The sequence below is a fragment of the Cydia splendana genome, chromosome 4, assembly GCF_910591565.1.
Source record: "Cydia splendana chromosome 4, ilCydSple1.2, whole genome shotgun sequence".
Classification (NCBI taxonomy): domain Eukaryota; kingdom Metazoa; phylum Arthropoda; class Insecta; order Lepidoptera; family Tortricidae; genus Cydia; species Cydia splendana.
The window spans coordinates 18773409-18790763 of NC_085963.1; the positions used below are offsets into that span (position 1 = coordinate 18773409).

At 38.8% G+C, this 17355-nt stretch overlaps 1 protein-coding gene across 1 annotated transcript; it reads right to left on the reverse strand.

Annotated features, from left to right (window-relative positions):
- Positions 1-1142: 1142 nt before the first annotated feature.
- On the reverse strand, positions 1143-12309 carry LOC134790201 (pupal cuticle protein 36-like). The gene is made up of 3 exons (XM_063761034.1): positions 11621-12309; positions 5329-5512; positions 1143-1756 (listed from the first exon to the last, which is right to left on the reverse strand). Exons 1-3 carry the CDS (start codon positions 12040-12042, stop codon positions 1577-1579), a joined length of 786 nt encoding a protein of 261 aa, XP_063617104.1. The 5' UTR covers positions 12043-12309; the 3' UTR covers positions 1143-1576.
- Between the last annotated feature and the right edge of the window lie 5046 nt (positions 12310-17355).

The window sequence follows — 17355 nt, forward strand, 5'->3', positions numbered from 1 at the left end:
TCTATTCGTATAAAATTTAAAAAAACAATTAGGAAAATGTAATCTTATAAATATAGTCTCAGTAAAAGAGGTAAAATACACTCTCTGTCTCAATTATAGAGGTAAATGTGACTATAAAATCACAACAGCTAATCCCAGTTATAGAGGTTCGTTTTATCCCACTAACAGAGGTAATTCAGTGCTAAAGTGTCGGGACCGCACCATGAGTCCCAGCTATAGAGGTTTCTCACTTATCCAGGTCCCCCTTAACCAGGTTTCACTGTACCTACTTTCATTTCTCATGCTCTGAAAGAGGGTCATGAGTTGTTCTAAAAGGTGTGCAGAAAATGATACGTTCCAAGTACGATTTTATTAATTTTTTACGATAAGTAATAGGGTATTATACTGTTTTTAAAATAAATTATTTTAAACCATGCATGGAAATTAAGGGGAGAGGCCTTTGCCCAGCAGTGGGACACTCAAATAGGCTAGTAAAAAAAAACCATGCATGAAATAAAGCACCAGATAATTATTAGAAAAACACAAATAGAAGTTATGTTTAAACACAAGTTCCATTAAATAAATCGGATAGAAATATAAAAAGTAGGTGAATTGACCGTGACGTCACGATGTAATGTTTCATATAAATTCCATATTAGCAAATCGTTTTGACAGTTCTAAAAAAGTTACTATTTGACTAGTAGGAAAATACCCTATTGAAATTTGGGTAGGTATAAATGGATTTGTTATACAATTTCCATTCTGATATTTGACTCCCCATTCCATAAATAACGATACTTTTGTCTAAATTGTTAATTGAAATATAAGTACCCTCAAAAAATACTATAAAAAATTATACTTAGTCATGGTTTTAAAATTACATGCATTTTACTTTCTTCGTATTCGAAATGAAAAGTAGAGTGTTTAACTCGGGTGAAAGGCATCATTTCAGCCTCGGACTATTGGCGCTCGAACGCAGTGAGTGAATTACCTCGACAGAAATGAGTGCCTTTCATCCCTTGGTTAACATCTACTATCCATATGTAGGTAAGTACAGTCGAGTTCATAAACATCTACACAAGCCAACATTCCAATGTTGGCTTGTACTCGTAAAGATGTTATGAACTCGACTGTACACAATAATCACTTAATAATCATGTTGTGGGGTCGTGGCCAAAGTTCGATTGTTATTTTTATTGTCATGCTCATGCTCACTGACCCGCAATGTGTTGTTTCTATTATGGGAATTATTAGGGTGCCTAGCCAAGATGCCAATCGTTCGCACCGTAGCGAACCATACGCTAATGTCTCTCTGTCGCACTAATATGGAAGAGTGGTAAAGAGGGATTATCGTTTCGTTCGCTACGGCGCCAACGATTAGCATCTTGTCTAATAGGCCCTCTGAACATAACAACAATCGTATTTTTATTATATTTGTCGTTATGTAAGGATATATTAACGATTCTTGCCAAATTTATGCGAGCGTTAATTATAAAGACTAAATATATCTTATTTAAATACCCCAGCTTGCATAAACTTGGCAAGATCGTCATCTTTAATCGCTAACTACGTAGGACCTAAATACTTATATTTGTGTTTAACTGTTCGAGACTAGAACTGCCAGAAAATCGTCGCTATCGGTACTCAGAGGCCTCGATTTTCTAAAGCTGGCAGCGCTTATGCCTTTGCCTCTCCCATTTCTGCCAATAAATTCTGGGAAGGGGAATTCGGGAATCCCTCGGTGCCTTACGTCCAATAGACCCTCGCCAAAGGTTGCCTAGAACAAAATAGAGATATAAACAAACAGGAATAAAATACATTCGAAAAAAATGTTGCTAGAAATGTCTATCTACTTCTGGAAATGCATAAATTTATGTTTAAAAAAATATTGCTAAGACATTGGCAATTCCTCTCTTGAGAAATGATGTGAGATCTGCTTAACTAAGTATACATAATGCAAAATGTTTCATCACATTTACATTACATTTCATATATAGGTACCTATAGCACGTGTGTACCCGAAGACAGGCGTGAAAAATGGTTAAATTATAGCTATTTGATGTAGCCAAGCTGAGCAATGTAATGATGAATAATCGTGTAGTTTAATTTAAATATACTTATAATAGTTAAGATTTAAGATACGCAATTAATACGGTGTTTAAAATGTTATGCACACAGTTTTTAACTGAAAACAAATGGGCTATGCTAGCGGTGCATATAATATTAATACATTGCTAAAAATCTTTGTTTGATCACCACATCTATATGTAGTAAGTATATGGATATTTTTTCAGGGATGTTTACCTGCACATAGGATGATATCTAATAGACAAGGCAATTTTTTTATAAAAAAGGAAAAATTACCATATTTTTGAGCGAATGTTATCTAAAAAGATTTTTTTCTTGCAAATTGTTTGCGAACTATTTGACTACATTGAAGTACCTATTTTTTTTACGTGTCGTTGGAGAATTAAATAATGTTGGTTCCGAAAACTATAAAATAAAAAATCGTGTCCGGCACCACGTGCATGCAGAATGTTACAAGTAGCACGTCAGTGCACAACACTTGTGTAAGTAGGTGTTAAACGTAGGCAATAAATATATATAGTAAAGATTAGTAGTAAAGATTTATCTGAAACAATTAAAAGAGATAATAAAAAAACTAATACACGAAGTCAAAGGTGGTAGTTTTAGAAACTGTTTCTCGTTTTTTAAATCACTAGACATAGTATAGAATAGAACTACATTTTCATTGTTTTAGCATTTCCTATAGGTAAGTATCTAGTTTCTCAGTTTTTACACTTAGCCAGTAATTTTATGTTTAGAAATTGGTCAGGATTCTATTAGATGCAAAACACAGGAAAATGGTCTAAGTGGCGTCCTCGTGTAGTTGCCTTTTAAGCGAAGAGGAAAACCTTAGTCCGATTTGACCACTCGTAATTGCTCCTACTGCATACTGCTACTACCATTGAGGTATTGACGTCGGTCAGACCTCGACTACCTATGTGTTGACTAAAATGCACTACGAATCACGGAATAAATTCATTGTATTCTGTACAACTATTTAATTAATGGCTCATAAATTTTAATAGCAATATTTTGCGCTAATGTAGCGTTTTTGAGACTGTCATGGAAAATTCCTAACTAACACCATAGTATTTGTGAATACACACTAGTTGGTTATAACGTAAAACGAACATATTTAAAGCGTGACATAGCTGATTTACATATTTTAAATTATTAACATTACATCAGCTACATAAACTTTCAACGGGTTTTGATTCTTCAAGCTCCGTTATTTTGAACGTTCATGGTGGTGTTAAGAACCTACCTACAATCGGAACTGTATGAACTATTAAGCGATAGGAAATGTAAAATAAGTAGGCAAGTAGGTACCTATCCTTATATTACTCATGCTCGTATAGAATAAAATATTTGAGTCCATTATGTATACAGGTGAATGTTGAAATCATAGCTATTTTCAGCGTTTCTTCGGAAGAGGTTTACGGTAAGAAATACTTGAAATTATCCATACAAGTATAAAGCATACGTACTATTTTTTTCCTTTATTATCTGTTGATATAATTTCTTTTGATAGGCATAAATTAGCACGCATAATTATGTTAAGCTATTCGTTTGTCGTACAGTCAGCAGCAGAAGTTGCTAAGCGGGCGAGGTGTTCAAATTTACCTTGTCACATTCTTATTCTCTTGTCAATAAAGTCGCGTCAAGATCATTTTGAACACCTGGCCCGCTTAGCAACTTCTGCTGCTAAATGTACTACATTTACATTCAGATGGAGTTCTCGTGATTAAGGCGAAATTACAATAATCAGATCGTTAGCGGCGATGGCCAGGGGCGACTGGCGACTGGTTCCGTCATCGTGGGAATGCTAATGAAATCATCACCAATTTACGATAATGTAATTTAAGAATATACATCTGCGCCATAATGATGATCAGGATAATTAATTCAAGATTGTCATTGATGCGCGGAATGTCGCGGTTAAGAAGTCTTAATTTCGGTTTTCGTATCTAAGCGTATTAATTCAAAAACTATCACCTTTTTGAAAATCATAAATATATAGCTAATTACCTAACCGAGGCATAATTGTATGGTAAAATTGTCATGAAATGATCACCTACATTGCGTTTATTGCGAGAGCTAAGTGCTTAACATGGTTGAGCAAGCAGTCAATGAAACCTATACTATAAGTTTTTGTTTCATATGTGTTTCGCAGGTTCTTCTGTTCTTTGAGTAAATAGGTAGAGTAGATGTAATGTCGTATTTTATGAGCAATGAATCCTTCTAATTAATATTTCAAGTGAAGTATTTAGTTCTATTAGAAGTATTACAACAAATTAAATTATTTTCATAAAATATTTTTAATTTGTTTTTATTTCAAGTAGAAACACTACTAAGGTGTATTCGGGTATTACCGAATGTCGGATAATTCCGAAATTCAGATGAAAATCACCCTTAATTCCATCATAATAAAAGTCTCTTTTCGGAATTATCCGACAGTTTTCGACATTCGGAATTACCCGAGTAAACTATATAGATTATAAACTGAAATAAATGTCATATACATACTAAGAAACTCCGGCCCGGTGGCCGAGTGGCACAGGCACCTGCCGCGATAGCAGAGAGGACGCTGGTTCGATTCCACCCTGGGGCACTGGAGGCCTTGGTCACTTTTTCTTAGTATATGACATTTATTTCAGTTTATAAGTACTTATTAGTTGTAATTTATTGTAGCAAATCAGATGCTTGCCTACTTATTGTTGTTATTGTGGTCGTCCTACTGTTACCTCAGATTTGCAGCAGGCCTTCATGAGCTCGCGCTACGCCTTCCTATCTTTAACATTACCTTTGGCCTCGCTTCAACGGCTAGTAATGTAGTTCGCTTTCACCAGAGCATCGGTCACCCAGAGTTACTTCATTAGTCTTTAATCTATGATCAATAGCCTTAGACTAAATACCAAATCGATCCGTTGCATAAGGCCGTTTAGGCCGTTGATATGCATGTGAGGCAGGGGTCCCTTTGTTTCCCATAAAGTTTTAAGTCATAATGTATTGTTTGTCATATTATCGTTAGTCATAAAACTGAAACCGTTAACTTTTCAGGATTTTCGTAAGGTTATTCTATAGATAGGTTAGGTTTGTTTTATGTCAATCCTGAAAAGTTACGCGTTTCTGAGAAAAACCAATTATGACTAACGAAAATTCGGACAAACAATACATTATGACTTAAAACTATTTGGGAAACAATAGAGACCCATGTGAGGCACCCTGGCTAATCCTGGTCGATCCATCAAATCAAGCTTTCATAAACCACTGTGACGTTACCTCATGAGGCTGGAATCCGCCAAGGGAGTTTAGGCCGTTGATGCCAAAGGCCTGCGAGGCGCTCTGACTGCCAGAGCCGCCGTGACCGCCGAACGCCGAAGCAGACGACGCCGCGCCGGACTGGGAACCGCCGGAACCGCCGAACGAGGCCGCTTGGCTGCTCGCCTGACTGCCGCCGAAGCCGCTGAAAAGTAATTAAAAATGTGTTATTGTTTTGTAACAGTACTCAATGCTTATTATATCAAAGTTTACCAATGAGGACGCTCGAACGAATGAGTTTATTGGAACTTATAGTTCCATTTGATACATATTTTTACTAATCCGTGAAGGAAAAGATAGTGAGGAAACCGGAGTCCTAATAAGGCTTAGTTTTCCCTTCTGGATTTGAAGATTACATGGCAGTTGCTATTTGTTAGCCTAAATACAACTAAATATTAAGAGCCATTTGATTGTTAGACGGGATATCTAATTAGTAATTACCTACTTATTCAATTTGTTAGAATATTGGTGGTTTCTCGCGACGTTCTAAGAAGTTTTGTAATATAACTAGTAGGCACATTATGTATAATTGCTTCCCGAAAAATAGGACAAGAGACATGAAAGAGGCTTACAATAGATTACCTCATCCTATTAAAAATTAAAAGCATGGTAGGTAGGTATGCTAGAATTTCACATAACCTATTAGCACAGTGAGTATGAAAGTTCGTCTAAAGCATCAAGTTCCGGTGTCGGTTAACCATAAAAATGTTGACCGTAATTAAGGTTCGTAAAGCGAGCAATATCGAATCATCTCTGACCACAGTACTCAATGTACCTACTCATAATAAGAACTAATAGAATAACGTTACAATTCACGTGATATAACAGAAGAGACAAAAACCCGATGAACATTTTATAAATCACTTGATCACCATAAGAAGAATGTAGAATGGAAGTTTTAATAGCAGTGTACATTAGCGAGACGGAGTTGCCATTACGTTTAAATATGTATGCATCCTGTAGTTATAATACATATAACCAGACATCGTAAATTTTATAACATTTTCGGTGTGGCGGAGTGGTGTTAACGGAATTGGTATAAACAATTTCAACCCTAACGATTAATAAGCGTTAATATTAATCTTAATTTACCATTTCAGTTGGAATAATCTATACCAATTCCGTTAATGCCACTCCGCTGCACCAAAAATGCTATAGAATATACGATGTCTGCATATAACCATATAATACAAACGTGTAGGTACATAATTATTAAAATAATAATACCTGTGTTTGAAGCCGTTCCCTGATTCTTTTACATCGTTTAAAATAGTTGTTTACTATTTGATAAAAGCGCCAAAAGCGGTTGATAACATATTCACAGCTGAGCTAGGGTAGTAGCGCTACGTCATAGCCGATAACATGGGTTTCCCGGTATGTAGCGAAAATGCTTCGCAGAGGCATAACGACAATGTGTCGTCAATTAGCGCTGAATGGGTTAAGGTTTTGTTTTACAAATGAATAAATCGTCAATCATAACTTACTAACTAAATATCACTGGGCTTATGAATATGAGTTGGATTTCAATATGTGAATGTGGAATGTCGATATCTTTGTAACGGTGCTATCGAGTCCAACACCTAATAATAAAATTAAGCTGTAACTCGTTTGTCAGGCTCTAAAAATCCGCGGGCAGTCAAAATTTCTCAACTCGAGACATATTCGCGCAACGAGATGTATGTAACAGTTACATTTAGCTTAATGGTGTCGCACTACTTGACCGAACCAGCGCGCCTTGCCGGGTACAGGTTTACGGAGACAGTTACAAAACATTGCCAAGGTCTGGAGGTTCTTTCCACTCTCTAGGCAATAGATATCTAATGAATGATCATATAAAATTTCGTTAGAGTTTTATAAGTAATTTAAAATATCAGGGGGACTAAGCGCTGCGCTGCTACGCTGCGCTGGTGGCCTGGCGGTAAGAGCGTGCGACTTGCAATCCAGAGGTCGCGGGTTTAAACCTCGGCTAGTACCAATGAGTTTTTCGGAACTTATGAAAGAAATATCATTTGATATTTACCAGTCGGTTTTCGGTGAAGGAAAACATCGTGAGGAAACCGGACTAATCTCAATAAGCCTAGTTTACCCTCTGGGTTGGAAGGTCAGATGGCAGTCGCTTTCGTAAAAACTAGTGCCTACGCCAATTCTTGGGATTAGTTGCCAAGCTGACCCCAGGCTTCCATGAGCCGTGGCTAAATGCCGGGATAACGCGAGGAAGAAAAAATCTCAGGGGGACTAGCCCAGATAACAATCTTACATCAACAAACGCCAAAGGAAAAAAATGTACCGGGATGACTACTAACGCTACTAGTAATGCTACGAAAAGTCACGTGTCTAATATTTCCATACATTCATTAAGTTTCGATTGGGGTTTTTTATCAATGATTGTTATTCCGGCTAGGCCCCCAGTTCTCCGGGTTGTTCCTGTTCATTACTGAAATAAAAAATAAGTTCAAAAACTAAAACCCGACTACTGCAAATCGCGCTCTAAAAAGTATGAAACAAGATAGAATTCTTATCTGAAATTATCATATAGGAAAATTATAAGAGTTATACTTTTTTATATATTTACAGATATATTCAAAGGATCGCCGTGGACGTATGCCACGATTATAAACTTTAAGGTAAAGTGGTAGTCGGGTTTTAGTTTTTGAACTTATTTTTTATTTAATTAATTTTGGGGTCAGGATTTCGTTACTTACAATAATATTTGAAGTCACCTTCGGCGCCTGGCTTTGGAACGCGTACAGCGAGCCTCGTACGTCGGGCTACGCCCGACTCTTTTAGTATGAGGGCGCCTTCGGCGCCCGGCTTTGGGAGGCGTACATCGTGCCTCGTACGTCGGGCTACGTCCGACTCTTTTAGTATGAGGGCGCCGAAGGCGCCCGGCTTTGGAACGCGTACATCGTGCTTCGTACGTCGGGCTATGCCCGACTCTTTTAGTATGAGGGCGCCGAAGGCGCCCGGCTTTGGAACGCGTACAGCGAGCCTCGTACGTGGGGGTACGCCCGACTCTTTTAGTATGAGGGCGCCGAAGGCGCCCGGCTTTGGGACGCGTACATGGTGCTTCGTACGTCGGGCTACGCCCGACTCTTTTAGTATGAGGGCGCCGAAGGCGCCCGGCTTTGGAACGCGTACATCGTGCTTCGTACGTCGGGCTACGCCCGACTCTCTTAGTATGAGGGCGCCGAAGGCGCCCGGTTTTGGAACGCGTACAGCGAGCCTCGTACGTCGGGCTACGCCCGACTCTTTTAGTATGAGGGCGCCGAAGGCGCACGGCTTTGGAACGCGTACATCGTGCTTCGTACGTCGGGCTACGCCCGACTCTTTTAGTATGAGGGCGCCGAAGGCGCCCGGTTTTGGAACGCGTACAGCGAGCCTCGTACGTCGGGCTACGCCCGACTCTTTTAGTATGAGGGCACCGAAGGCGCCCGGCTTTGGAACGCGTACATCGTGCTTCGAACGTCGTGCTACGCCCGACTCGTTTAGTATGAGGGCGCCGAAGGCGCCCGGCTTTGGAACGCGTACATCAGGCCTCGTACGTTGGGCTACGCCCGACTCTTTTAGTATGAGGGTGCCGAAGGCGCCCGGCTGCGAATTTACAAAGCCTATACTGATAAGGTCCAGATGCGAACTGAACTGGATTAGCTTTTGTTTGGACAAAACTTGACCAAACCCTAATCCATTACAGTTCAGAAATTTACTGAAATCGTATAGACTTTGTTGGCTAAATTAATATGGATATTGTTGCTACAAATGCTAGTTTGTTGCGATCTAAACTTGAATAATATTTTAGTAATGACTCCGATTGTATTGTATTAATTACCGTTCGTGCTAATTACTTAAAAATGCCTAATTTTTTTTTCATTTAAGAACTATATCAGGTGAGATTTCTTATTAGGACATGTTTAATGTGAAATCGTAATACAATTATAAGTCGACTGTATTTTATAATACATTGGTACATAACGAAGTAGATGATTTATTTAAGGACCAAGATTTCTCTCTGCCTTTTCTCCGAAGTTTTATTGTCCGAATTTCACTTGCCAGACAACTTTTCGCAGATGATTTACTTTGGCAACCAACATTCGCCAAATTTTCATCATGACAACGTTTTACATTATAGAATTATTGTTAAGTAGATTATTACCACATAGTACAACGTTTGGAGTACATTTCTTTGGTCAAATCATTCAACTTGCTAGATATTTATTAATACGATATCGTCTAGTCATTTGACAGAGTTCAAGATAGGTGCGACGACGAGCGGAGCGAGGAAGAGCGTGTTAGGGGAACTGCGACCAAACAGCGACCCGACTTTTTTTTTACATAGAACGACTTTTCTGGCAACAGTTCATTTTCCTGGGGGTTGCAATTCTAACCTAACCTAAGCCACTTTTCTGGCAACAGTTCATTTTCTTGAGGGTCGCAGTTCTAACTTAACCTAACCCACATTTTTGGTAACAGTTCGTTTTCTTGGGGGTCGCAGTTCTAACCTAACCTAACCCACTTTTCCAGCAACATTTCGTTTTCTTGGAGGTTGCAGATCAAACTAACCTAAACTACTTTTTTGGCAATTTACATGAATACTAGGTGAAAAGTAATTTAGTAAAAAAAATATTGTTGAAATCAATATTCAGTGAACTTTAGTGTCGTACAAATAATACTCGATGAATAATATTGAATAATGACGGCGAGACTCCGCTCGACTAGGTATTGTGAGAGCATTAATGTTTAAATATATCGCGACAAAATCTAAACCATTTGAGTAAATGAGTATTATTAAAATTTAGATATCACATTCAAACGTGCCTGAACTTACTAAACTCGACTAGGTTTTGGCGTGAATAATATTTGAAAATATGTATGCAAAAAGCTAATCCATTTCAGTGACTACTTTTTACCGAAACGGTATAGATATTGTCAAGTAATATGCATAAACAAAAGCTCACCTATTAAAATCTGCGTCGTGACTGAAATAGTATAGCTTTTGTAAATTCGCCGCCCGGCTTTGGACCGCGTACAACGCGCCACGTACATCGGGCTACGCCTGACCCTTTTAGTGTCGTCTTTTGGACCGAGTCCGGTGCGTCACATAGGTACGTTTCAGTATGCTTCGCCTGACCACTGCGAATTTTAACGAGGTGAATATACTAAGATTACTAAGCAACTTTTACCATGGGACCTAACCCGATCTCGTAAAAAAATTTGCTGATCAGGACTTCTATACCTATTCAGGTTATAAAATATTGCAGGTCATTTAAAAAAACACCATGTATATAGCGGCCAAACAAATTTCTTTTGAAAAATCCTTCCTGTATCGCCGTAGTCGCGTAACACGCGGATAGATAGAATCCAGAGCGATTGTAGATTCGTAGTTCGAATTACCTACCAGATAAATTAATGTTTTATCGGGTGCATGCAAGCAAATTAAGCCGGGTGCAAAAGCTAACAATATGTATATATTTGAAATGTGCTAATTGAGCTCTTTCAACTGATATACAACACGTCATCATTACTTATTTTTATTTTTTTGGTTTGTGACTTTATGACCTCTAGAGGGCGCCGTGTTCATTTTTTTGTGACGTGATATAGCCTATAACCAGCGGACGATTAAGACCATTCGAATGACACGTCGTTTGTCAAATTTCAATGAGTACTTTAGAAGTTATGAAGGAACAGATGAACATACATACATACATACATACATACATACATACATACATACCCACAAACATACCGGTCAAAATCATAACCCTCCTTTTGCGTTGCCGTAGTCGGGTAATAAGGTTTAATCGAATATAAGTAGACCGGTTTCAGAGTCAAGTCCTTAAATAAGGTAAATGCATTAAGTTTGAAGACTAAAGAACATGGAAACAAAACTATCCCACTAGGTCTGAAACAATATTGATTTGTATTGGTACCTATCGAAAATAAGATCGACTTTTTGCTTATTGAACCGGGATTAAAGTGTAAACACAAAACAATAATTCACACATGTATGAATAGGTACCTACTTAAGTAATTTATTAAGTAAAGATTTTCTACCTTAAGATAATTCATTATTAGAAAGTAATTAGAAACTTGTTAATGATGAATTTATATTATTTTAATGTAATTAATATATTTATGCATGGAATGTAATCTTAATATGATATAATCTATTGGAAATAAAAGGCTAAATTATAATTATAATTATAGATGGCGCCACTTTCGCAAAAAAAAAAGAAATTAGAGACTATTAGAAACTTACCTGCCAAATCCATTAAATGAGGAGGCTTGGCTAGCTGAATGCGATGCACTAAATCCTTCGTTAAACCCTCCGAACGAAAATGACTGGGACGCCGAGTGGCTGGAACCGAGGCCGTTGGCGCTGCTGCTTATGCTAGCCGTCAGACCACCATGCCCGGTGGGTGCGACGTTAAACCCGCCACCGAATCCAAAACGAGGCTTGACTGAACCAGACGGCACGTTTCTTCCCTTCGTCTCGTTGGGAAGCAGCGTGCTAGGGTCACGCTCCAAATGTTCTATATAAGGTAGAACAGGAGGTGTGATGACTGGCTCCAGTTTTTTCTCCCGCCGCCGCTCGTCCGGGAATACGAAGCCGTTGGCGGGTGCAGCCGCGGCGCTGCCCAGCGCGACCGCCAGACACAAACACGAACAGATGAACTTCATGGTTGGGGATATTGGAGACAATATGTCCGATCAGCGATGTTTTCTTGTTTTAATAGGGTCGCGCGAGGTCAGAGGCGGAGTTGGCATGCGGCACGCGCCGTAGCCTTCAGAAAACCCACTGCGACTCGCCCGCGCCGACGTCCTGCCGGTACAGCATCCCCTCTACACACCGGCGACTTCCATAAACCTCTTAGACCTTCTCCTTTTAGATTTAACGACGTTTTGTTTAGCAAATGTAATAACATCCACAGACTGATAGAACGACTTGTAGGCAACAAACATAGTGTTATTGATGGGGAAATCCAGCCGTCCTACTTATGGCAGGTTGTTTGGAATCTAGGCACGTAGGGACAGTTCACACATTTACATATGTGACTAAGATTATGTCAGTTATTTATGAAAGGAACTTCCTTCTACCTATTGGCCTAAATATGCATAGGTAATAAAGCTTGTTCTGTATCATGATTAATTGCCTTATTAACACATTCGCTGCGGCATCGGAGATGTACCTACATGCTTAATTGCAATGTTAACAACTAATTACAGCAGCGAACGTGTTAATATACGATAGCATTATATGTCTAGAACGTACCATTTCATTGATTATAGGTAGATTTTTATGTTCAACTTTAATATAAAACTTCATCAAGTCTGAGGTCTCTTAAGTAGTATGTAGTTATTTTGGACGATACGGGTACTTTTGGTAGTATACATAAATACTCATAATATTAAAATATGAGATGAGATTCTCTTTCTCTCTTATAAGATTTACATCTCCCGCCACAGCATCTGATCAAGTGGGTTACATTGACCACTAGAAGGAGTCTAACTGCCCGGCAATCAATCCACATACATAATTAAAAACCAGGGTTGTGCTAGAGAAGAAACGACATAGATATATATACAAACTACAAACTAAACGATATAAGTAGACTAATTTTAAATAAATAGTCCTAGCTATAGGTACGTCCTCCTCCTCCGTCGTTCCCTCATTATCATAACATTAATGAGGATCGTGACTCCTCCAACAAAGTTTCTTGCTGACTTCTCTCCATCGGTTTCCGTCCTCCGCCTCTTGGAAGGCCGTGCTGACCAACATCTCAAGGCTTGTGGCCCAATAGAATTTTTGAAGTGAAAACTTCTTTAGCGGCGCTGTGCACTTTTTGTGATGGGGAAAAAATGTTAAACTCGCGACAGCGTAAGACGTAAGACGCTTCGTAAGACGGACACGTGACCTGATCGTAAAACTGTTACAATGTCATTGAGTTTTCACTTCTGCCGGCACTCCCGGAGTGCAACCCGTTGTTTTTAGGGTTCCGTACCCAAAGGGTAAAACGGGACCCTATTACTAAGACTCCGCTGTCCGTCCGTCCGTCCGTCCGTCTGTCACCAGGCTGTATCTCACGAACCGTGATAGCTAGACAGTTGAAATTTTCACAGATGATGTATTTCTGTTGCCGTTATAACAACTAAAAACAGAATAAAATAAAGATTTAAGTGGGGCTCCCATACAACGAACGTGATTTTTGACCGAAGTTAAGCAACGTCGGGCGGGGTCAGTATAATACTTGGATGGGTGACCGTTTTTTTTTTTGCCGTTTTTTGCATTATGGTACGGAACCCTTCGTGCGCGAGTCCGACTCGCACTTGCCCGGTTTTTTATTGTAGATGTGGGCATAGACGACAATATATGGGGTACTAAATTTATTTTTTCCGCTTGTAAGTATTGTCAATATTGGCAGCCCTAAGTGTTGGCTGTAATTTGAGGCGGGGCCGCTCGTCGTGTGTCACGGTCGTCATGCGTAAGACATCGGTTACACGCTAATTCTGGCGTCAGTTCAGTCCATCAGTCCATTCGAGTTTTGACTGATGCCAGAATGATGGAAAATGGACACGGTTAGACGATCAGTCTAAACCGATGTCTTAGACATCGGTTACACGCTAATTCTGGCGTCAGTTCAGTCCATCAGTCTGGTTAGACTGACGGGAGAATTATCGTGTAACACGCGGACTGATGGACTGATTGTCTGGACTGATGAAAATTTAAATTTTTAGATAATATTCGTCAGTCCATTTTGAATGACAGAAAACATATAGGAGACTGATCGTGTAACCTGTTCGTGTCATTCTCGCGTCAGTCATCATATTAGACAAGACTAAATCACTGTGTTGCGTTCTGTGTCCAAACGGCGACTGTGTCGTAATTTTATCAGTCTGTTGTCAGTCTGGACTGATCGTGTAACCGTGTCCATTTTCCATCATTCTGGCATCAGTCAAAACTCGAATGGACTGATGGACTGAACTGACGCCAGAATTAGCGTGTAACCGATGTCTAAAGTACGCAGACTTACACGCAATTATAATCTGCCACGATGCACCCTATATAGGTCGTATGAAAATGTATGGCATATTGTGATATGGGCACTATGGCGCCCTAATGGGGCGGCATATCGATTATTTTTGGAAAGACATATGTACTTCCAGTAGGTATTGTAAGTTAAATGAAAGAAGGAACTACTATACAAAATAACAGTTAAGACCGAGACGCGACAACCACACAAACAAATTGACTTACAACTATTATAAACATGTATTGTTTATTCGTCACCACAAAGTTGGATATTGGAGCCTAATTTCTGGTTGTAACTTATGTAGATCGCCTGAAACCGGCCTCGACATATTATTCAGGTTTACCCAAATTGCGGGCATTATAGCATACCCCCATTTTCTTAACTTTCGGGAACAGAAAAATGAGATCACTAAATCTGTACAATTATAGCCTAAATTAAGTACGTCAATGATAAAGCACTCAACCTAAAAAAGTGTATCAAATTAGACTGTCAACTTATAAATATGTATAAAACATGTACCTAATGGTTTACTTAATCAAGTAAGTGGTTTTAGACGTTATCAATTATTCTTTTTAAATGCTATTAAATATAAATGAAACTTGAAACAGTAGCTGACCTACGAGTAAGTGTCGATTTTCGAAAGTTTATGTTTGGTCCGATTACTGCAAGTTTGTAACGGACCTTTCTTTATATCATACGTGCGTTTGCGTTGGGTTAGATTCATTTAATTACGTGGGGCTGTTACGGGTACCAATAACTTCAAGGTCTCGTAAAAACTTCAATATGTACATAGGAGGAACGTACTCGTAATCAAAATGATCTTTGAATTTGGCCACAAATCTTTGTAAACACCTATTACATAACTATGTACTAATTATATGTCGCAAAGCATGTAAACATTTGGAATATGGACATTATTGTTACGCGTTCTGTCCTAGATTAGTCCTTGAGGACGTGGGCGATGGAGGAATGGTGTTATGTCCTGATGTAGCAATGGTTAACCTATTCCACTATTTTTGCCCTCCGCTTAGAAGCCAATTTTAAGACAATATACCTAAGTATTTATGTACTTACATTGTGTAAAATTTTGATATGTAAGTACCTATAGTGTATGTATTGGAATGACAGGTTTCAACATTGAATTAAGGATGACTCACGCTAGACCGGGCCGGAGCATCCGGCGCTTCGTTTTCAATGGAAAGCACCAGGTGATCACCGATCAGTCGTCATAGAAAATGACATGTCGGACCCCTCGGGTCTAGCGTGAGTCATCCTTTGTACCTAAGTGGCTTGCTACAATAAAAAATACCTAAAATTTGAGGCGATAGATGGACAGACGAACTAGACGAATAGTGAGTTAAATTGTCAGCCTTTGTCAAATGGATGGACATGTTATCTTAATCATACTAACAGACTGGGCATACATATTACTATTATTACATCGAAAAAGGTAACAAACACATAATAACTATGACAATTGATATCATCATCAAAAAAGTTCACTGACCACTCTTATACCTTATTGTAACGAGATAAGCACTAACAACGATCAAGTCAAATGTTACTGTTTGTATATCAACATGGAATCTTCGTCGCGGTTACACAATCGCAGTGCGTAGCAATGACATTGGACGGATTGCCCAATTCGTGACGTGGACTGCATTACGATGTACCTATAGTGTGATGGCTACTTATGTTACGATTTTCAAGTTCAAGTTTTCCTAAGTGTGTATATATTTCTAGGTCATACTGTTAGACGGGGGAAGAAAATTTTTTCCTTGCATCAATTCCTACAGTTCTGAAAGCTTTTTCTAATCAATATTTAGGGTTTACAGATGCCCACGGTACGATTATCCGGAGCGCCCTAATTGAGCCCTTCAGGAAATTAATGACCCCAGGGTCAATGTCTAGAACGCTATACCGACAAAGTCGTACAGTCGGGAGGATGTATAAATTACATTTCGTTAGTTAGTTCATGATTAAGAACAAAGAAATCCCGAGAATTTCCTGTGAGCTGTGTAAAATAAGCTCAATCTATAGTTTTTTTTTAAACAATCGATATAAATGTAACTTAGAAAATCCTACACAACTCGAAAATTCGATGATTTGGTCAAAATATAAATCTTTACTTATATGGAAACTATCACCAACGGGATACAATGAGATCTATTTATTATGACGTATTTTTTGTTTTATGTTGCGTAAAAAACTAGTTTACTTAAACGTACACTCCAGATCAAAATATTTCTACAATCGTCCGTTTATTTAACACACTTTACCAAAAAAATATTGGAAATAAAACAAGTGCTTTGTGAGAAATTAAAATAAATAACAAATAAATTAGAGACTGCTATTTTAAAAACGCCGCCACTTTTGCGCAGACATGCGTAGAACAGATAACGTACCTGTTAGATAGAGCATATGAAGCGATTCAGGTTTTATACATATTATATATTGGTACTCCTTAAACTATATCGCCTGACTACGCACTTGCATAATTCGGTTATTGTATTTAAGTAATGAAAAAATCAATAATAATCTAAATCATGGGGCAAACATAGGTTGATGTAGGGCACAACAGTATAGTGCGGTTAGCAGGCTAATGGTAACATTCCATTTCTGACTGCAGCTGCACTACTAGTACTGAACGCGTCGCTGTTATTGTCAATTTCCATAGTAAAATGAACAGTAATGCAGCTGTCGTTGGAAATGGACTGTCACCTTAATACATAATATACATATTTAATTTCGACAATTCACTTCGAGGTTTTTGTAAGGTTGTGCTAAATGCGTCTCTTTCTTCCTCAACATGGCATGTCACATGAAAGAGTATATGTTATGCAAGTAAACAATGCGAGGTCTATATGTGGTAGTCTATATAACCCGGGCTTTGTGTGTGACGCGGCAGTGGCACACGTTCCGACGCGTTACGATGCTGTGAGTGTGTGAATAAAAGGGAGGG

Bases quoted from the DNA above. Each gene is read 5' to 3' on its own strand.
- LOC134790201 (XM_063761034.1), bottom strand. From the start codon at position 12,042: ATGAAGTTCATCTGTTCGTGTTTGTGTCTGGCGGTCGCGCTGGGCAGC. The intron at 5,513-11,620 runs GTAAGTTTCTAA...ATTACTTTTCAG, and splicing joins TCATTTAATGGATTTGGCAG to CGGCTTCGGCGGCAGTCAGG. The intron at 1,757-5,328 runs GTAACGTCACAG...ATTTTGTTCTAG, and splicing joins GCGGATTCCAGCCTCATGAG to GCAACCTTTGGCGAGGGTCT.